The sequence below is a fragment of the Taeniopygia guttata genome, chromosome 5 (assembly GCF_048771995.1).
Source record: "Taeniopygia guttata chromosome 5, bTaeGut7.mat, whole genome shotgun sequence".
NCBI classification, from domain to species: domain Eukaryota; kingdom Metazoa; phylum Chordata; class Aves; order Passeriformes; family Estrildidae; genus Taeniopygia; species Taeniopygia guttata.
In genome coordinates, this window is record NC_133030.1 from 58,085,489 (window position 1) to 58,108,438 (window position 22,950).

A 22,950-nucleotide genomic window follows, 5' to 3' on the forward strand; every position below is an offset into this window, starting at 1 on the left:
CATCCCAAATAAAGTATCATCCCCCCACTTTTCCCAGTGTGAGTTCCTGGGGTAGACTTAGGCTTCTTCATCCATCCCATGCTCATGCTGGTAACGGGGTGAGTGAGAGAGAAATGCCTCTGACCTGAGAGATCACTTTATCCCACTCCTCCCTCATCTGCTGCTGGCCTCCACTCAGCTCAGCTTCACCCCTTTTTGATGACAACACAGGCAGAAAGGGGATCTTCTCTTGGTTAAATGTTTCCATAAATGACATCATTTCCTAGAGATAAAATAGAAGAGTAATTCACAGAAGACGTCAGACGGAAGCTCACAGAGCCAAGTCCTGCCTTTGAGCACACTGGTATGAGTTCCATTAACTTCAAAGGGTGTGAAGCATGCAAAGGCAAGACAGCAAGAGGCATTCCTGTCTCCAGGCAATATTTGGGTCTGAAATTATAGGTGCCATTCCCTAAGTCTGTATTTAACATAATGTCAGTGCAGTGAGAACACAGTTCTCCCCTCCCAGCAAGAGAAAGGGAAAATTCCTCCTCTCACAGCTCCCCATGGGCCACTTTAATACAAACTCTGGCTACAATATAAGCCAAAGGAAATTTTGCTTCAGCACAACCTAGAGCCAGCAATTCAACTGCTCCTCTGTAACATTAGCTGGGTAAAACCTACTGCAATTAGCACAGAAATTACAAAAGTAACTCTGTGAAGGGCCTACGTGCTTGAATCTTGTCCAAATCTTCAACTACATCAATTAATTAAGACACAACTTTACTCTTTCCAAAACCTTTGTGCAAAACTGAAATAACATTTTTCATAACAGAGAGAATTTTAACCTACCTTTCCTTCAATCATATGAGGGATTTAACAATTTCATCATCAGATTTCCAAGTTTTCTTTAAAAGCTTATTTAACACTTCAGTTTAGGCAATGAAGATGAAAATTATTAAAAACATTCATAGAAACAGATTCTTTCCACAGAACATGAAATGCAACTTACTTTGTACTTCTGGCAGTATGTTTCATCCTCTGTTTCCACCAGCAGCTTTGCTAACTTCTTCTCCTGTTCAGCCAACCAGCCCACGGCCTCTCTTACTTTCTCCTGGTATTTAGAGCAGAAAATTTCATTTTTCCATTTTGTAAGCATTGTTTTTAATTTACATTGTGCTATAAAACAACACTCATTGAGCATATGATAAAGCCCATTCAAAGCTACTGAAAAACAATTCCTGGGGACCCTGATGAGTTTTGAGTCAGGCACTATTACATTGCAGGGGCAAAGTTTTAAACCTGGCACCTGGATATATGAAGACAAAAAAAAAATACATATATTTTGATATATATCATATATCAAAAAAAGACCTGACTGCAGTTCTACTGAAAGGAGATTATCAGTATGTGAATAACCAATTAAAATCTCATAAGAGAATATAGAGAATAGAAAATATGGGTTTCTGGTCAGTGTTATCTGTCAGAGGCAACTTCTGTCCACTTTACATGTCAGTTACCAAATTTAAAGCTGGTTGTTCTGTGCACCTGCACATCTGTCTGCCTCTGCTCCAATGCTTACACAGACTTCAGACCACACATGAAGACAACCAAGATGAAAAATGTCCTCTGCAATAGTTAAATGAAAAACCTGCACAGCAATTCCACCTGTATGACCAACCAAAAATCTGTAACACTGAGTTTTTCACATGGAGTTGTTAACACAGGAGCATCAGAAGGCTCAAACCAACTCAGTCCTGTCAGTAGCACAATCAGAGGATCTCCTATGTGCTACTGACTCAGATATAAACTGGGCAAAGAAAGCACATTCATTTGAAAATGCCCCAGTGATAACCCACACAACATACCTGCATGTCTTCTTCAGACTCAGGCAAATTCTTGGAGTATTGCAAAAACTGAGCCACGTAAGTCATGATTGATTTTTCATCTGGATTCACAGTGTCAACATCTACAAGAGCCAATACACCATTTACATAATTATGCAGCCTTCTAGGCCTGATCACATAATTACACACTATGCTGCAGTTATTAAAACACATTACCATAAACATGTTTATTTTGCAACAGCTCACTTAACATGCCATTGACAGAAATTAATATGTCATGAACATTTTTTTTTTCCTTGGGAATATTTTAATAGAACATGATTGAGTAATTAAAAAGTTTCTCCCACGAACAGGAAAGTTTCATATCCTTTCTTCTGCATATTGCTCCTGCAATTGTTGCCAATTCAAAAATCCTACAGTCCCTAAGTACAGCTGATGTTTGTTACAAAATAAGGAACTTCAGGTTTCAGCATTACAGCAAACATCAATGTTCTATTTCAAACTTAAGCATGATCACATTAATCTCACTCCTAATAACAAAGATTTTTAAAAGGCTGATCATTTACCTTCAGGCTCCAGAAGCCGTGGGATATTCAGCTCCAGTTCTGCAATTCTGAAAGCCTCTCTCAGGTTTTCTTTATTGCTTCTGGCTTTTGCCTTCTCCAGGTCAACCAGACCTGGCCTCAAGGTTTGGATGATGGCTAAAAAAGCCAGTCCACTTCTCCAGCTGGACTTGAAATCAGTGACACTGACAGAGCCATGTCTATCCCAGAAATGAGTGGAAACAAAATTTTAGGACAGATTTAGAAATAGAGTATAAATTCAGTAAAATGGAGTATGAACCAAATCCAACAGCACCTTGCCACTGAACTTCTGCACAAGTCAGACAACAACATAGCCAGTACTACCAATCACAACAATTACTTATTTTTACAAGATGAGTATTTCTTTTTGTCTTCTACTGCATTCTGAAGATAAAGCCTTGCTAATCCAAATCCTCTCTAAATATCATTTTTGTGCTCAACATCTATGCATTCTATGGGGTGGAAAAGCAACAAGAAAAGCATTGCAGAACATGTATTTGCCTGTAAGGACACAAAGAACTGGCATTTTAGAAAATCCAAATCTTAAAAGCAATGTATTAGTGCAGGAAAAAGTATTTCTTTTTCTCTTAATTAGCTAAGTGTCCTTAAATCATTGTTTATTAATGTTCACAGCCTGAATAGTGCTGTGAGGTGCCCAGCCATGCAGGCCACAGCGAATTCTGGGACAACTTTCCAAAAACAGCCTGTATGTTATGAGTATGCTACAACATGGAAAAGATGTGGGGTTTCAGGCAATCAAATTCAGTCACAAAACAATGGGCCAAGTCTTACAAGATTTGTTTCTTTACCAAAAACTACAGGATTCACTGGCAACAAAATATTCCAACATAATGCCAGTTCAGAAATGAGACTGCAAATCAGACAGCAATACTGTTGAAAAACAAGCAAAAGAAAGAGGAAGATTACATGGATAAAGAGCTGGTTTTGATGTGCCAACTAATCTTCTGATAAAACAGCTAGAAGGCAAACCTCAGTGCCATTCTACTGGCAGAAAGTGTCTGATGTGCTGATGAAGGCCTTCATCTCCCACTAATAACATGGAATATTAGTAGGATTTTATTAGAAAATAAAACAACCCAAAGAGCTGAGGAGAAAGAGTTGACATTACTGTAAAGCATACTTGGAAGATCCTGGAGTGAAGCAGCAGCCCTTGAAGAAAATGTAAATATCTGTATCTGCTCTAGATTGTGTGCTGTGAACAACCCCCCTGAAAGCAGCAGTGCTATCTGTATATCAAGCATAGGGAAACATCTTGTTAGAATTAGGGACTAGCACCACCAGGATTAGCATCCTTCTTTGGGATCATGCAGTGTTTTGACAGAAAAGCATGAGCTGTGGGATCATAGAAATCCTACATTTTCCATTAAAAAATATTTAAAACTCCTTGAGACTTTGTGAATCAGTGCCAGCCATGAGGATTAAAAGAAGTAAAGCATGTAAACATTCCACTAGACTTATCACACAGGAGTCTCCTAAAACAGAAAAGCCAAACAACTCAGATTACACTGTTGTGTTTAATTAGTAAGATGAGCTTCACTTTATTATATTTAAAGGGCTCATTGCAAAACATTTGGCCCTGATTGATGCTGAAAGAACTGGTAACCACAAGTGAAAGTTAAAATATTTTCTGCTAAGCTGTCACTATGTAATCTTAAAAAACAGGAGGAAACATCACTACATTCAGAGAAAAGCAGTGACCAATTTTAACATGATACTTGTAAGTCTTGGATGGAACTTACAGGGAACACTGTTCTTTTGCCCACAACAAAAGAGCCTTTGTAGCAGACATCTTCCACCGCTCCTTAATTTTAGCACTTTTTTTAGCTGATCTGTTTGCCTTTGGAGAGGAGTCAACAGCACTTGGGCAATCAGGTGAAGGCTGATTGTAGGTACAGGCAAGTGTCCTGGCCAGTTCTTCAATCTGTCAGGGAATATGGGAGACTAAATGAGGCTTCAGTGAGAGATTCCCAAGGCACCAGTGGCAGAACACCAGACAGGACTCAACCACAAGGTGTAACACAGGTGTAGCTTCCCCGGCCCCCAAACTCAAACCAGCCTTTTTAATCTGCACAATCTGAACTATTTCGTGCTGAATTCCCATCTTTAGGTAATTTTTTTGGCAGGATATATTCACCCAAAGACTTCTGTGTTATGCTGTGGGTGCCAGCAATGACACCAAGGGATCTTCTCAATTTCTTACCAGTGACAGGATTGTATTTTCTGCTGTCAGGAGTGACATGTTCTAGGCATAGTCAGAGTTTGCCTGCTCACTCAGAGTGCAGGAAAACCTACCTGACAGACCTCAGAGATCCCTATTTGTTAGAGAAGCCTGGCTTAGGCAAAAAGGTAATTGCACAGGCCATGAGCAGCACAAGACTCTTTGGCATCACAGTACCTCTACCACAAAAAATATGGGCTAAATATTTTCTATATAAAAGAAAATCTTGTTTCTTAGTGCTCTCATGAGCCCCAGTCACCAGTTAGTGCACCTACATTATTTCACTGCTGGGTTCTCTCCAGAAGCCAGCTTGGCTCCAGCACCCTCTGCAGCCCCACAGGATGATTAAATCCAGGCCCTGTGTTTTCACACCTCCCCATAACCTCATGCCATGCAAGGTGCATGCTCCTATTGTATAGGAAACATGACTTTGACATCCTTTGTGTTATTTCAGGTGTTAGTACTGAAACAACAAAAAAATAAAATTGGACGTTGTAAGCACAGTCAGCACTGAGGAGTGGGGCTGCCTCTGAGAGATGGATGTGCCACTTCACACTATCTGCTCTTTTTGGAGTTCAATCATTACAGACCTTAGATAAAATTTAGCCCATTTTTTAACTGGTTACTTAAAAAGCAAAAAATCTCAGTATCTTTTCTTCCAACCATTTGCAGCTGGATACTGTTCATCACTGCCAGCCCCTGCACTGGTGCATCTCCTCCTTGAGATATCACTTCCACATGTCAGAAAAATAATCTTTTGTTCTGTGCTAATTCATCTTATTTAGCAATCACTTAAGTCAACACATTTTTGTGATTTTCCCCTCTACTAAAACTCTCTTACATCGCTGAGATACTTACATGAAAATGAAATATAATGGTCCAGATTAGGCCAAGCACAATGGAAGGTTTTCCTTCAATAATGTCAGCTACATGAATATTTATGAGCTTCAGCTAAGGAGGGGAAAAAAGGGATCATTGTTAACAAAGAAAATGTTCCACCAGCTAAACTGGCTTTAGTTGTGAATTTTGAAGTTAATACTCACTGATCTGCTCTTTAAAAATGTCAAAGCATTTTCTATATTACTTCTACATTGGAAGGTATTAAATCCTTTTTCCCGTGGCTGCAAAGCAAAAAAAAAAATAGGTTATATCTTAAATTGCAAAAATTAATTTTATTCTATATTTTGAAAAGGGAAGTCCAGCAAAAATCCATAAATTACTTTGGATCAACTTACTTCAGTGGGTTTCAATGGTATAAAAATAAGTTACTTGAAACTAACTCTATGACTCCAGAGGGATGATTCATATGGTTGCACTTAAGCATATCCAGAAATCTTTGCTGGACTTGACAAAGGATTGAGGTAATATTTTTATTACTTTGTCTTACCAGATGTTGACCTGAAAGCACTTCCAACACATCCAGAAGCAAATGTCCTTGCTGGATGTCTGTGTACAGGTCTGAGACAACATAAGGAGGGGTATGCTGCAAGATAAATTTCAGCCTTTTGACATTTTGAATTCAACACACTACAAAACATCACAGATTACTCTGCTCTTAAATAATGTTTAGCATCCCTTATTTTTTTAATTAAGCAACAATAAAAATCCTGCATCTAAACAGCCACATCCTGTGTCTTCTAACCTATTACTATGTTTGTGTCTTATTCCCTCTCTCTTGTCCTGCCTCTTTGTTTTACAAAGGTAATTTTAGGCCTCACTTTCAAGCACTTAAATTTTTCAAGGAGGTCTGCGGCAAATGAAAAAGAATTGAGAAAAGGAAAGCTAAATAAGGCAGTTAATTCATATTTTGAGATCTTACTCAATATTAAGTACAAATTTGAGTACAGAGCTGCTATAAACTAAACCTCTTTTCACCCACACAACACAAACTTATTATGAGCTCAGCAGCTTCTGCTCAAGGAGTGACCAAAACCAAATTATATTTTGTTTTCACCTGAACAAGTCAGAGCCCCAGCACATGCTGCAGGAGCTGTTTTCTGAGAGCTTAAGGAGCACTTCCACTACTATGTGGTTTGTCTAAATACTTACCAGTCACTCAGGTCATCTCAGTAAACTCACGTTCTTGGATTGCATAATAGAATAACACTTACCTAATCCCAGTAAAACCAACTGTAAACTCAGAAACTCGTAAAAGCCTGAGACATGTGCCTCAATCCACCACAAGTTTTACCACATGAGTAAGGAGAGTGACATCCACACACAAACCACCTCATACAAATGTCATTGGACATGTCCCAATAAAATGCTGTTGCACTTACTAAAGAAATGTTTCTCGGGGCTACTTTTCCCATCCAGTGCCTAAAAAAACTTGTACTAATTTTGTTTGTTGCTAAAAAATTTAATCTCTAACCAGCATATCTGAATGCAAAAGGCATGTCTTTGCTAAAGAACCCCTGTTTACCTTTGCCAATATTGAATTTATCCAACTAGTGAAGGTTTTCTTCTGTGTAAACTCTCGCTGGACTGGAAAATAAAAACAAAAAAGAAACCAAAGTTAATGGAAATAATTATCAGATTTCACTCCTCTTTCTTAAAAGGCACATGGTATCCACTTCAAACACAAAGTCTGTTCCTCCAGATATTAAGTTGCTATTTAATATGAGTTTTTGTCAACTCCTGTTTTATAGCTGGTATTTTCTTGCTTGCTGAGTTGCAAAGACCTCTACAACCATCAAGCATAACCTACAGGATGCAGAGAATAACTAATGAAGGCTTTCTCAGAAGACAGCAAATACAAAGAGCAGTGTGAAAGCACAATTCTACAGACAAGTATGTCTGCAATAGCTCTGTCCATTTCTAATGTTCCTTCAAGGACTCAGGGCCATCATCAGTACAAGAGACATCCTGGAAGTTGGAAAAAGCCACGCATTAAGTTGGATGCAGGCTGGAGTTAGGTGATAAATGCACATCTGTAGGTGAAGCTACACCATGAGAAATCTTTGCTAATTGAAGGGCTGGAGAGAGTTAGGAGGCTGTCATGGGGAAATACAGCCTCTACCAGCATCCTTTCCACTGCTGGGCCCTCTCTGGGGTGTACACATTATTAATCCAGCTGATGCCTTAGGTTTTAGCTTTTATATTTTTCACATTCTGTGCTGCTTTAGTGTGTAGTTCTGAGCTTCATATCAGGGGTTGGTGAGCTCTCTTCACAGAGTAGGGAGACAAAACAATTCCTTCTCTAGCTGGGGACCAAGGACAAATGATCCAAATCTCAAGCCCAAGAGCACAAACAATGTGGGCTGAAGAGAGAAAAACAAGAAGGATGTGACTTCATAAGATAAAGCTGTAATTAGACAATTCCAATATGCAAATGGACCAGAACTTATAAAAGTGAGAGACCTCCTGATTGATTATCCATTGTGTGACCATTTTGGTTCATCTTGGGTGTAGCTCTGGCTGGGCTCTTGTGCTGCCCAAGGTGGATCTGTTGAGGCCTTTTAATAAATTTCTACTTTATTCTTTAACTCTGTCCAGCCTTTGCTCTAGGTCAGCCTTCTCAAGGCATCACAGCCAAAAAGGAGCACACAGGGTGTTAATACAGGCAAGAGGAAGAAGAAAGTGCTTGAACTTGTGCTGCAGCAGAAAACAGTGAAATGGGACCCAAAGCACGACCCAGGGACACAGAGGAGCAGCTCTGCACCCAGGGCCCTCGTGGTGCCACAGTAAGCAGCCACCAGCCAGCAGCTCTGCAGGGAGACAGGGAGCTGGTTAAGCCCATCTTTCAAAAACCAGAGTATTTGAATAGCGTGTCACACCTGCCTGTGGGCAGCAGAGATGGAGCAAAGTCCAGTTCCCCCAGCAGGTGAAGCAGAGGGTGAAGCAGCAGAGTTGGACCAGAGCAGCTCCCCAGCCCCATCAGGGGCAGTGTATTACCTGACTTGCCAGCCCATGCTCCCTCCCAAAATATCACTCAATTTCTAAGACACACCACAAAACCCACACGTCCCTAGGGGCTGAAGTCTGAACACAGGTCTCAGGTGACAAACAGAGGTGCTGGCCCCTGAGATGATGGACTCACATCTGCCACCAGCAGCCATCCCACAGGCTGATGAGAGCCAGCCTGAACACAAACTCCCTTTTATCTCCTTTTCCACAGCAGCCTTGACTGCAAGCACTGGGGCTGGCTTCCCAGAAAAGGCTTGCATGGAGAAACAAATCTGGGAGACAGTGTGGGAACAGACCATCTCTTCTGCCTCTAAAGAAAGCATGTTCTTGCTCAAAAGATTAATTGAGGTAGGGCAAACTTGACATTGTAAGGAATGTGCAAGACTTCTCAGCAATAGATATGTATGTTTTGGTAGGCTGGGCAGGATGAAGGATACCAAAAATACCAGGCCCTTGGGGAATAAAAAAAAATGTTGACTGTTCCGACCATGAAAGTGAAAATGCCACTCGCAGGAAAATGCCCCACACTTTACTACACTCTGGAAATTTGCAACCACAAACCCCACTTGTGGGGTCTTTTCATGATCCAAGACAGACCAAAAGAGTTTCTGTGATGCTTCATCAGCTCATGAAAAACAAAAATTCACTCGAGGATAACCCAGGCTCCTGCTCCTCACCCCACAGGTTGCCTTCTGCCTCACTGGGAGGGTGAGCAGCAACAAAAACATTCCCATTACCTGCGTGGAGCACTGCTTTGCATCCTGCAGTGAAGGCATCTTTCAACAGCCCTCCACTAATCTGCAACACCACCATCCTCTCAGAGCATGAAGCAGTTTCCCCTCCTCGCTGGATTGTTTTAGGATTCTTTCTAAGCATCGCAAAGATTGCCCTCAAACAGTAAGATAAGGGCAATCTTAGTGGAAAAAAATTGTGAAAAATGCATATTTTATGATTGGCTTTTTGCAAATCTTACAATGAATATTATATGTGTAATGTTAGAAAGTTATGCTGTATTAATTCTCTTAAGAAGTGTGATAAATGTAGTTCTAGGTTACAAAAATGTTAAAATAGAAACTCTGTGATATAGAATTTGTTACAAGCTCAAGCAGGAAGATGAGAAAATCAAGAAACTCTTCACACAGAGATGTCAGAAAAGGGGGCTCACAAAAAGTTGCAGCCTCCTTACCAGAAAAGACAAACATTCTTCCACCTTCTCTCCGTCTTTTTGGAACCACCAAAAATAAGGAGAAGAAGTTGATAAAAACCAGAAAAGCTCTTCATTTGCAAGGAATTTCTGCATCATGTATGAGATATATGAATATATGAATATGCAACAGGCTATTGCTTTTAAGGTTATTCCTTTGTTCACAAGGGATGCTTTTCATGACTTAGTGTCCAAGAGCATCTGGACGTCCATAATTCTTTGCTTTTTATTGTCTTGCAATTGTCCTAACTCTAAATTGCATTACTCTAATTGTATTACTATTTTTATAATCATTTTATTATTATTAAACTTTAAAAAATTTTAAAAACCAAGTGATTGGTGTTTCTCACAAAAACGACACGACAAAATTGGGTTTTGTTCGGAAAACAGAAAATTAAGTGTGCAGAAGGCACTCAGACCAAACAACACCGCAATGCTCACAGGGAGGACAAAAATAGCGTGGAGATAGTGCTTCATGTTAGCACAGGAGCCCACCACACCCTTCAGCTGAACACCACGTGGGAACCAGCCCAATTACCCGAGCAGCAATTATTGAGTCACTGCGCTCAATTTTATCGGGCAGGCAAGGCTGGCATTGCTAGCATCTGAAAAGGGACAGGGAGCAAATATTGACTGCTCTGCCTGACGCCACTGACTGCTGCAGCTCTTGCCAAACACACACTGCTGCTGCTGATTCGAAGAACTTGCATTTGAGGTTGGTTACAGATGGTTGGGATGGGACACTTGGCCTTGTTTTGGTTGACGTGCCTATTAAAATGCTTCATTATGCAATAGGGGCCAGATACTGCAAGTGTTGATTCACAGGCTCTCAGGCAAATGCCTCATGTGGTGAAAGTACAAGGTGGTTATTTCCACGTGTAACAGCACCTTAAAGCCTCCACGAGCTACCTAACACAACCCACTGGGCTGTCCTCCAAGCAGCTGCTGCCTCTGCTGCAATGTGCCTTTTTTCCTACCCAAACAAATAATAATAATAGAATCTCTTCCCAAATTAATAGCAGAACTCCATGCTTGCCAGTATTCCCGCAGCATGCAGTGCAGCAGTCAGGGTTTCCACGCCACACACACTCAGGACAGATGTGCTCCTGGCACCCTGGCAGGCGGTTGTGTTGCAGTTTTCAGGCTGAATGTGTTTTCCCTCCCAGCTCCCCCTCCAATACTGCTGCTCAGAAGTGCTAATGATTTAATCAAGCTCTCCAATTCTTATCTCTACCACGTGGTTAATTAATACAGATTTTTATTTTTATGAGGGAGAATGGATTCTTTGTTTTGCCTTTTTGTAGGACTCTAACTGACCTTGGTTTTTCTCTTGCCCTAGTTTTCAAAATGTCGCTAACCTAGAATAAAAAAGCTACAAAACCCCCCAAACCCTGATCATCCTCTTTACTTTGGGTCAAAACTCACTAAGCTAAAAAGTGTATCTGAGAGAACAGAATAAGAACCTGGTAATCTGAAAATACCTAAAATCTATCACATTTCACGAGAGTTGTGTTAACAACTCTTCAGGGAGGAATAACACATACAAGCAATGTGTCACGTAGGATAGCCAAAAATCAATACACTCTGCTGGACAATGACTGTTTTATTCAGTAATGAGCTACCAACAAGTGCTGCAAGCCAGGCTGATCATTAGGAGCACAGGGACCATGTGAGTGCTGAACTCTCCCAGGAGGGAAAGGAGAGCAGCAGCACTGCCAGCCACTGTTTCACTCTCAGCCTTCCTTACACTGTGATGCAGAAAAAAACAAGATTTAAAATTAGACTATTCTCCCCTTCTGCCTTTCATGCCTCCCTTCCTGAGGTGGGGGAATGGCAGCTCCAAGGAAAGCACCATCTCCTCCTTCAGCAGGGAAGCAAATCACGGCAGAACAGATGCAGCCTGTCCATCCACAGACATCAAGCACTGCCATCAAACAGCAAAGACGATTTCTTCTATCACAACAACTTGTGTATCACCGCCAGTGAACAATTTACCACTGTATGGACTCTTATTTAAAAAAACGAAATGTAAGCAATCACTTTAATGAGCACAAGCCTGTCTGTCATCTTCTCTCTGTTTCACCAGGAGAAATTACCTCTTGTGTATGATATTTTTACATCTTCCTTTCACCACTGAGGTCAGCTGAGGCTGTGTCTGCAGCAGCGTGCAGGGAGCTCATCAGCAACAGATCAAGAGAGCTGCTGCTCACAACACGGTGTGTTCACAACCATGTGTGCAGGGACAAAGGTTGTGCTGGGCTAACTCCAGCCCCAATGGCCACAGACAGCCACAGCACCTTCCTTATTTCAGTTTCATTCAAAATAAGCATTTCCACACTCCCTGACAGTGCAGCAGAATGAGCCAAAGGATGGGCAGCAGGGATAACCAGGAGAGCTCTTTCAAGAGAGCACTGCTGGTATGAACTAATACACCAAGCAAGTACATTCTTTAAATTACTGGAACCATCAGAAGAACAATTAAGTACTTGAAAATCCAGGGAGAGAGTGAGCAATTAACCCCCAAGCCCTTTGTAAAGTTCCTTCCCTTCCACCCAGCAATAGTTTCATGTTCTGCAGACAGGAAAGCAGGGAAAAGAGTTATTTCCAGCATTTATGTTCAGCAACATGGTGTTAAGCAATTAAAAACAAACACAGAATTCTTTGTCAAGATTGAGAAGTTTACCCAAAACCCAATGAAGATGAGGAAAATACCTCTACAGGAGGATTGGCTCTTTTCAAATCCAAATATTACATAAATATTAAATAAATCACTACTACCACATCAGTGAAGCAAGTGAAAACTTTCTGCACTGCTCCTTTTAACCTCCTTTTCCTTTTGAAAGCCAATTGTTGAGTTTACCACAAGTGCTACTAACTCAGGAATGTTTTCACACCAAGCTTTGCCCTCCTGGCTGTCTTAAACCTTTTTGCTGTTCTCATCACCAGGATGCAGGAGCAGCCCTGCTCTGAATCACCACTGTCCTCCCTGCCACCACAAAGTGATGTTTAGTACTCAGGGGCATAGGCAGGTGGAGATTAAATTCCTAAAAGGTACCAAGTCACATCATCTACGTATCAACATACTTTGTAAGATAAACATTAAAGTGCCTTTTCTAACATTTTAAAGAAAGTGAACAGTGAAACAGGGATCTGACTGTAGTGACCTCACAGGTGCCTCAGAAGCCATCCAATCCTTTGGCATTTTAATTCCAGTTTTTAACCAGTTGTGCACCAGATAATACATTTAACAAATTGCAATTTACCTAGCAGAGAACACTTTTATGCAACTATACAATCTATTTTTTTATGTTAGGCGTGTGAAGCAGACAAAAATACCCATGACTGAATTTTTTCAAGGCAGTGTCATGTGTCAGGGGCCTCTCCAGTGCCATCAGCCCTGTCACATGCCACGAAGCTGTGCAGTTACAGGAACTGCAGAGCAGCTCCTCACCCAGGCAGCATAAACTGGGAATCAATTTCTGTGCAGCTCCTATGGGAGCTTTTTGTAGAAGAACTCTTGTAAAATTGTAATAAACATTTAATGGACGTTCTTAAATCGTTCTCATAAAGAAAAAAAAAAAGTGTAGCTGCAGTAGCAAGTGGCCCCATGAGATGAGATACAGAGTTAAAACAAAAAGAAATGCTGGGTAAGAATTATTAATTCACCTTGCCTCTGGATGAATTAAGAGAGTCTCAAAAAGAAATACCCCTTTACTCAGAGATGAGTACAATCTACTAAAAGCCACACAACAAAACCTATCTGTACACATCTCCATAGTTTCAAATACACTTGAAAAGAAATCATTCATGAAGGATTAGACATAAATGCATGAAAATAGTGTAATTCATGTTTTATCACTAAACTCTCTTCAAAAACAGTCCTCTGCAAAAACTCTTCAGCTGTAACAACCACATTCCTATATTATCATGCTTTGGGTTACAGTAATAAACAGTAACACACACACAGATTAGTAAGTGGAGCCAAAAATTAGGACCCCTCCAGTAAATTAAACAGTGAAAAAGTACATGTCCCAGACTCCAAGAGCTAAAACACACTCCTGTGTTTGAATTAGCTCAGCAAGCATGAAAAGAAAAGGGAAAACAGAGTTCTGTACAGGCTTGGTGGGAAGCAGCACACGCAGGGATCTGTTTGCTATCCCAGGGAAGACGGGGAAGGATTTCTGTATGGGATTAAAAAAAAAAAAAATCGAGGTTGAATCCTCCCACAGGTAGAGATTTACATTCCAGAAGCAAGAAATAACGGGGCTCCAAGGTGCACAGAGCCTGCAGAGCTCCTGCTGCAGCCCCCCACCCGCGAGCAGCCGTGCATTCCCCTCGCTGCCATCCCGCACTCCTGCTCAGCAGCAGAGCCTGGCTCCATCTCCAGCAGCTCCCAAAGCTCTGCCAGGAAACCCTGCTCCTACCAAGCAGCTGACATGCCTCCTCATCTCAAGCAGCCAAAGGTAATTTTGGATGTTGACTGTGCCTCTTCAACTCGCAGAAGGATGAGCAGCAGGGTGAGCCCTCTCTGGGGCCAGCCCATGATGCAGTGATGGGAGGGAAACACAGGAGGAGGAGACACAGGACAGGGATCCTGCTTTATTCCTCCCATGCTCATTGCCAGCCAAGCCCTGAGCTCCTGCCTGCTCCATCCTACACCAAAAGTGACTTCAGGTTTCAAACACGGCCCATTGGTGCAATGAAGCATCTCCCAGTTGAGCATCCTCTCTTCACCAAAATGTTTGCAGGTTGTCTGGCAGGAGAGGGTCTCCTTTAAGTATTCTCCCACTGGACATAGCCTTAAGAGGTCCAGCTCCAGGCTTTGCACCTGCACTTTTACCTGACAGTGCAAGGATTGCAACAAAGCAATTCTGCAGCTGCTGTAAGTTGTGCTGCATCAGAAAACTGTGCTGAAGGAAAGAGCCCAGATAATGCTGACCTTAATCTGATTAAATGCTATTATAACATCTGGGACAGAGGGAAGGGAAAAAAAAAGAAAATAAAAGAAGCCTGCCAGTTCATGACATCATGCATTTTCATAGCAATTTCCACTTTCTTGGCAGAGAGGGAAGGGGTAACTATTACTCTCATCTGGATATCAGCTTGAAAACTGGTAAAGGTTAAAGAGCAATACATAAATCTGAAAAGATCCATATCTAAGGGTTAATATTCTTGCAGCTTTTTACTTCAACCTCATGATTTTGTGACTATCTTTACTGTCTGGAGATGGGGGCATTACAAAACATACTGCTTTCATTTCTTCACTTATTTTCTTCATGCTTTTCAAGCTTCATTAAGTCTCCTTAAAGTAATTAACTGACAAAAAAGATGCACTGAGAACTAAGTTACATTATTACCTATTTTTCAGTGAATTTCTTCATGTCATCTTCTAGGCCAAACACTATTAAGGAAAGTGAATGTTCACCTTTGAATAGTCTTCTACCTAAAAACACACTAACAAGCTTTTACACTATTAACCAACTAGTCATAAACTATTAGGGATTCTATAATAATTAGAACTAATAAGTAGTAAACTCTCCACTAATTACTTAAAGGAGATTGTTCTTTCCCTTTCTTTTCCTTCTTTTTTTTTTCCCAAAAGTGCTGTCCTTGCAGAAGACTGACTTAAGTAACAGTCAAGCATACCTAAAATAACATACATACACATGGTAGGGAAGAAAAAAAAATAAAGCTAATGATATGACCAAACTAACTGACATATTAAGTTGTTCTTGCCCTAATTAACCAGACTAGACAAATGCTCTATCCCCATGGGATGTCTTTCAGGAATAATGGAAGGATGGATCACAAAGAATTAAAAAGTAGATTAAAATATATCTAGCCTATATCCAGACTAGATCTCACTCCTGCTTTCTCCTTTATGCATGTCTCCTGTTAGGCTGTGTATTACAATACTGGACATATTCTTTGAAGCTATATCCCAGCAATTTGAAAAAGGAGATCATAGCAAGTTTTGCATCCACCCGCAGTCACACAAAATTTAAGCTGCTTTTCTGATAGCTATAAGCAACTGTTCCTTGAATCTGAAATTTCTCTCATTGATTTAAAGCAGTCAATATTGCCAGCTGCTTCACAGATCTCATCTCAAAATTCCTATTAATGGAAAAACCTGTTTCCTTGAGTGACCCTATTCTTCTTATTTGACCTTTGCAACCACAGATCTGTGAGCAGAGCTGCTAATGGTCCCTATATGTCATGTCAGGGAGCGTGTCTTTGGTGCTTCCTCACAGCTGTATTGCCATTTGCTGGTTTGACCCTGAGCAGACGCTGCAGCGCCACAGCTCCACACACAAAATGTGTCAGTACCATTTGTTTTGTCTTCAATCACTGCAAAAAATTGCTCATGTCACTTCTAAGGGATATCTCTGGATGTTTTACAACAGTCAGGGACAGAGAGCTTGGGCACAAGATTTGCAGTGTGTTCTTTCAGCACAATCTAAGAGCTCCATTTATTACAGCAAAGTAATAATAACAATAATACAGTCATTACAATTTTACTAAGCAGGGCTCCTTCAATGAGATATTGACCAAAAAAATTGAAAGTAAATCCCTGCCCTAAAAATGGCATGTAACTTCAAATCTGCCTTCAAGCTGAGGAGTGTTTTCCAAATCTGTTTCACAACAACAGCACTCTCAGCCTTTCTACCCAAGGCTGAGTTTGACTGGCACAACAAATGTGTGTCTGACAAGCTGTGCTTGGTGCAAAAGTCAGACTAGCTCCTGTCTGCTACTAGTTTTTGCTTGTTCTCCTGAAAATGCAATAACGAAGCAAAACGGAAGAAAATTCACCATTAAAGACACTTGGCTTTGGACTGCTATTAACACTCACTCATCAAAACACATGGCTTCAACGACAGCATTAGTGCAAATATGGATCACACAAGTGACTTGGCAGAATATTCTTTTGCACCATCTGTTTTCAACATATTTGCTCTCCACCAAGCACCACGGAAATTTCATTGCAAGGGAGTTAAAAGGAAATAGCTCTGTGGAAACAGGAGTCAGTCCATCCGTTCTAGGATGGACCAGGCTCTAAACACACCAAAACCAAGATTTTCAGCAGGGCTAGTCCCCTTGATAGCCTCCATGAATATGTTCACAGCAAATCCAACCTTCACAGGAAATTCTTACAGAAGAAAATTCAGCATGTAAGTAAGGAAAGCCCAGAAGTTCTGAGAGGTCAGTACAGATGCACCCATCATCATTTAACTGTCCATGTAGATGACATTAAACTGAAATAATTAAAAACCAGCACTGACTGCTTCCTTAACAAGTAATAACACATGACAAGTAAGAACCAAAGACTTAACCCATAAGAAATTTGCTTAGAAGCCACAAAAATTATCCCCACTGGGATATAGTAGTTAAAAACTCAAAAACAAATAAATAGTAGTGTAGAAAATAGCTTCATTAAGACAGCTCAGTGCAACCACCTATGTGTCAGCAAGCAGAAAACAAGGAAAATAATGAACTGGCTTGTTTTCATGCTGGTGGTTCCTTTCCAAACAGTTTACAGCAACATGTATTCTGAGTAACAAAGCATAAGAACCAGTGAGCACATCAGTACCAAAAAAGGCAACTGATCTGCAAATATCACGAGAAAGTACTACAAGAGCTTATCTGTCATTTTCCTGCTGAAGCCTCTCTCCTGAAACACAGAAACATCTGCAAAGAAGCACAGACATGAGCTAACTACACTCACTATTACCCCAGTTTAAACAGGTTTCTCAGAACTCCCTTCAACTTGTACAGCCATAGGTTTTTGACAAAAATCTAAATTAAAAAGGCACAGAAAACTTCAGTGACTTACCTTGCAGCGTTAGATGGAGATCATCTATTTCAGAGGAAGCCTGCTCCTCTGTTGATGCAGATGACTGCTCTGATGCCATATTGAATTCTGTGGCGATTCTTCAATTTCCAAACTGAAATTATACTACAAAATAAAAAAAAAAAAAAGAAGAAGAAGAAAATCAGTACAGTTTTACATAAAAATCGATGATCCTCAATGATGATGTGGCACCAAGATACGCATTTTGTTTTGGGTTTTCCTCCCTTGGTCAGCTGTTCCCTCAGTTTATACAAAATAAACTTTTCTAGCAGTGGCAAGCAGCACTCCACAATACAAACCAGGATCCAAGTGGGTCTTGCCATGAAAACAAAAGCACCAGGATCAAGAAAATTCAAACACCATTGTTTTCTTTGAAAAAGCCAAGGTGACAAAAGCTCACAGTGCCTTCTCCAGACTGGTAGCTGCCAAACCTAATTTTTTTAATCTTTGTACTTGAATCTTTCAGTTTTCCCTTGCTGCCTGGATAATTGTTACAGAATGGAAACAATTCAGGCAGAATCTGCAAAGATTAAGATGAAATGAAAAAGCAGCAATTACCATATGAGAATCAACACAACTGCTGTCTCTGTCTGGTACCTTTCTTACTCTTCAAACTCCATGAAGGAGTTTCTTCTTCCAACTCCTCCATTTTCCTCTGTCTGGGTACTTCTCCTATCCCTAATGCAACTTTAGAAAACAATATGCTGTATCTTCCTTAAAAAACTACAGGTGATCCTTGTTCTGCAGTATTGTTCAATTTGCCACTGTAGGAAGAACTTGATGCTTAAGATACTTATTTCTACCAAGAACCCAGAAGTTAAACAAACTGAAAAAGGAATTAAGCTGAAATTTAATTAAGGGCTTACTCTTAAACAAGCTTTGTTACCTACACAGCTGTAACCTTTTCACCAGAAGCACTAGGATTTCCACACCATATATTAATAACTCATCCACCAAGTATATGTCAAAATAAAGGGCGTGAATGGATGAGTCAGGAAATACAACATTAAGGAATGCCAGAGAAATTCTTACATCCATTCCCTTGTGCACATGAATCATAAGGCAGCCTTTGTTTACTCCACTCTATACTATTTTTCCTCACTCTCTTTCTCCTTCACTGAGCAGAAAGGAGAACATGAGGAGCTCTTCAATATTTTACTTTCCTCACTCAGAACAATGTGTGTCCTTGTGCTTTATCCAAGAGCTGCTCTGATGACAGGATTATTGAGTCACTCACAAAATTTTCTACAGCATTCACCACCCCAGCATCTGAACACTTCACAAACATCAGTCAATTCACATTTACAGCACCTATGTGAGTGAGACCAGGTACCCACATTTAGAATCACAGCACGCTTTGGGCTGGAAGGGACCATCAGTCCAACCCCCCTGCCATGGGACATCACTTTATTGATGACAAGCAAAGGCCGGACAGAGAGAAAAAAGACAACAAAAAAACTCTCTGGATTTCCAGAGAAATAGATATTAGCTGATATGGCTGAAGCACAGACTCCAGCTGCTGCAGTGACCATGCAAGTCACCAACACTTACAACTGCAACTCAAGGCACCAGAGGTGAGCAAGGGAAGTTCTAGCTAGGGCAGGTAAAGGTCAGATCTCTCTGGATAATCAAAAAACCCATACTCTACAAGAATTTGGCTTTCCTAGCAAGCAAAAATAGGAGGAAAAGGACTGATTTGATCTTTGGCTGGCACAAGAACATGGTGATATAAACAAGCCAAGCCTTGAGGTTATGATGGAAATCATAAGGTATCTATCTAAATTAGCCAAGAAAGCCAACAAAATTCTGGGCAGCACAAACAAGGGCATCACCAGCAGAGAGAGAGAAATCACTGTCCCACTCTGCTCAGCACTTGCCAGGACACCTGGAATACTGGGTGCAGTCTGCAACCATGCTGTACAAAATATTATGTGGACAGGCTGGAGAGAGAAGAGCACAAAGATGAGTGGGAGGCCTGTGTGGGGAAATGGCTGAGAAAACTGGATTTGCTGAGCCTTGAGAAAAGAAGGCTAAGGGGAGAGACCTTATTACCATGTTCCAGTGTTTGAAGGGTGCCCACAGAGAGGATGGAAACCCCCTATTTACAAGGAGTCACACGGAAAACACAAGAGGTAGTGGGTACAAGTTATAGCTAGGGAGATTTTGATTAAACACAAGAGGAAAATTTTTCACAGAACAATCATTAACTGGATTAATCTCCCCAGGGAAGTGGTGGATTCCACAACATTGGCACTGTTACGATTTGACAGAGCAGGATGCTGTGCCATCCCGTCTGGACCATGCTTTTAGCACAAAATATTGGATAAGATGGTCTTCGAGGTCTCTTCTGACCATGAATACTATAATAAATACTGGGATTTTACAGGAACTGAGGATGGGCAATGGCTAAGCAAGAATCCAGTGCTCACAGCTATGCTCAAGGCAAGGCAATTGTTCCTGAAAAAAGCTCCCTTCTTTTTTCTCTCAAGATTAAGCAATAAAAACCCAAAGTCTGAAAATACAAAGTGTCAGGTGGCCCTAATATTTTTTGGGTATGACTAAGTCTTGAATTTGGCTTTTTGATCACCACCTTGAAGACGATGACAAATGGCCCAAGTGGGAAGTATGTAAACAAACTCCCAAACAGTGGAAACTTCCATATCTGTTCAACTTCAAAGCATCCACATTTGAGATGGTGACATGGGCAGAGCCAATTTACATCCAACTAACCTGCATGATGCTCGAGTCACTGGCAGCACAGCCCAGAGAAAAGGAGCAGGATTTGGCATTAAAATTCCATTATAATAACAGGAAAGTATGCAAGAGCCTGAACAACTCTGATGGACTTTTCATAAACAACACAAAGTATATTTTTAACCTGTCTGTGACTGTTCCTCCCTTGTGCCCAACCCTTGCCAGCTACAGCAACAACAGAGCACACAGTGTCTCTTTTTATGTGCTTCACTGCACTTCATGTAATGGGACCCCAATCAGTTCAGATCTCTAACCAGTGAAGTAGTTAAAACTAATAAAACTTCCAGGATTTCAAAGCAGGAAGTATATTAAGGTCTAAAGCATTAATTTATTAATTAATTAACTTAAATTACAGCACATGATCATAAGTAAGGAAAAGCATATGCTCTTATATTCTTTTAAAGTCAATTATGGCCTCCTTTCCAAAAGGATGAGAAATTTTAAACTGTTTGCTTTAAACACAGACATCCACTCAATGAATTCACAGTGCAGGTTATGAAGACATACAGCTAATACCAGGCAAATTTATGTAAAAGCTTTCATGTCCCTCAAACCCTCAATTCACCATCCAACACAGCACATGGATTTTGCCCTGCCCCAAGAGAAGACTCCACAGTTGCTTTGAAGGGGAGACACAAACACAGTCTTGGAGGACACACCTGCAAGGATTAGTCTTCTTTAAAAGGTACAAGGTACAGATTGTCTGAGAAGAGATTATACAGGGATAATATGCCTACTCTGTCCACCTCTCTGCCCCAAATTTCATTCAAATACAGCATTGTCCCATGTAACTATATCATCACAGCCTCCTTAGAATCTAAAACAATCAAGCTTTCAAGAGTCCAAAATCACCAACCAGCAATGGTTTTTCACTGGCAGTAGGAAGGATCATCTTTCCTACTTCATATTTAACTCAGTTATTTTGTTTCATAACAACTCAATGAACTGCAGAGCTAAACCAATCCCTTCCCCTCCAAGAAATGCTGGACAACTAGGAAACACATACCCACAGTGTCGAAAAATAAATCAAATGCTTTCAAACTACACTTTGTCACTGGGGATAAAGGAAAGGTGAAGGGAATGACTTTGTGTTTCCCTCTCCCTGGAGAATCTAGCATTAATGTAGGAAAGCATGAACTGCTTTCACCTTGGGATAGCCTGTGAGCTATCACAGAGTCAAAGAGAAGTTCCAGGCACACTGGGATCTTATTTCCAGTGGATTCATTTCCTGTGGATTAATTTATGTGAGTTGCACTATTGTGCAAACTCATCTTTTCTTCAACGTAGGGTAAGTCATAAAAGACTTTGCTATTAGCAAAGTCCTCCTAGAGAAGAAAGCTTTCCAAGATGTTCTCCAAAGGGGCAAATTCTTGGCCACCTGGGCTCAATCTGCAGCTCAAAGGGTAAAACCATCAACAAAAGCTTTCCCTGTGATGAGGGCATGCCTAAGACTCAAACCCTTCTTCCTCTACCTCTCCAGCTATTTTCACAACAAGCACCTAAAAATATTGGTGGAAATTATATCAGCACAGTTGTACCACGTCAATTCTAGTGTCATTCTCTTCCTTTACCAAATTCAGCTGGTATTAGCCAGCAGATTGCAGAAAATCCTGGGCATTAACATACACACATAGAAACACTGATAAGAGAGAAACCCAAGAGCAAGTAGCAGACTACAAATCTCAAGGAACTAACCTGAAAATAATCATTCCCAGGCTTTGCATTCCATTATCATAAGAATAGACAACACTGATTTAAATACCTGGTCTCCAGTGAGGTTTAAGTTCTAATGAGACCTAAGGAATGCTCTCCTTAAGCAGGGTCTTTGTAAGGACATGCTTGTCTCAGAAGAAAGGGTGACAAAAGTTTCAGATGGATTTAGAGGATTCATTAGAAAGGATTTCACAGCCTTAACATTAGTTCAGATCAGGGTGGTTTGCAAACCTTGGCTTTCAGCTGTTCCAAGTACTGCAGATGGCAAGATTCCATGGCATGGAAAGCCCAGCAGTTACACAGCACGCTCCTTACAGTTAAACCATCTTCAAAAAACGATGCCTGTAACTACAGCTAAACCAGGAAATGGGTATTTTATCAATTAATTTAAAGCTACCTCTGCAAAGCAGCTGTGCACAGTATTTAGGAAGCAAGGTAAATTAGTATTTTCCACGCTGTCCCAGGTAAAAACCTTTTTACCCTCCAAGTTTACAGCTAACTTGTGCATGTCCCTGCACAGATGTACCCTCACAGCCTTCCCCAGGAGCCAGTCTTGAAAAATCATATGCCATGAAATTAGCTCAGTTTTGCACTCCTAAAAGCTGAAAGCAGCAGATACCTTTCAAACAAGCCCAGCTAGAGGTAGCTGAATATTACAACCCAGTGTTAGTAAATCCCTGCTTCATTGGTTTTGCCTTTGGAGATCCATGCCCCGTACTTTCCCAATTATGTTGGCTACATGCTTTCCACTGGTGTTGCAATAGGAATCGCAGACATCTTTTCATGGCATCTCCAACCGCTTGTTTTTACTTTTCCTCTTTTGAAGTGCCACTGATTATTTATGACCCACTCAGGGACTCAAAGACCTGCCCTCC

At 40.8% G+C, this 22,950-nt stretch overlaps 1 protein-coding gene across 1 annotated transcript in view; it reads right to left on the reverse strand.

The window, feature by feature from the left end:
• The window catches only part of SYNE2 (spectrin repeat containing nuclear envelope protein 2), a 175,823-nt gene that overhangs the window by 140,605 nt on the left and 12,268 nt on the right, over window positions 1–22,950 (reverse strand). Inside the window, exons 2-11 of the mRNA XM_030275147.4 lie at window positions 17,591–17,713; window positions 7,072–7,133; window positions 6,037–6,132; window positions 5,693–5,770; window positions 5,508–5,600; window positions 4,171–4,352; window positions 2,393–2,589; window positions 1,848–1,948; window positions 992–1,093; window positions 125–262 (exon numbers count right to left, since the gene is read on the reverse strand). Coding sequence (XP_030131007.4) covers window positions 125–262; window positions 992–1,093; window positions 1,848–1,948; window positions 2,393–2,589; window positions 4,171–4,352; window positions 5,508–5,600; window positions 5,693–5,770; window positions 6,037–6,132; window positions 7,072–7,133; window positions 17,591–17,669 — 1,128 coding nt within the window. The 5' untranslated portion in view covers window positions 17,670–17,713. The remainder of the gene's footprint in view (window positions 1–124; window positions 263–991; window positions 1,094–1,847; window positions 1,949–2,392; window positions 2,590–4,170; window positions 4,353–5,507; window positions 5,601–5,692; window positions 5,771–6,036; window positions 6,133–7,071; window positions 7,134–17,590; window positions 17,714–22,950) is intronic.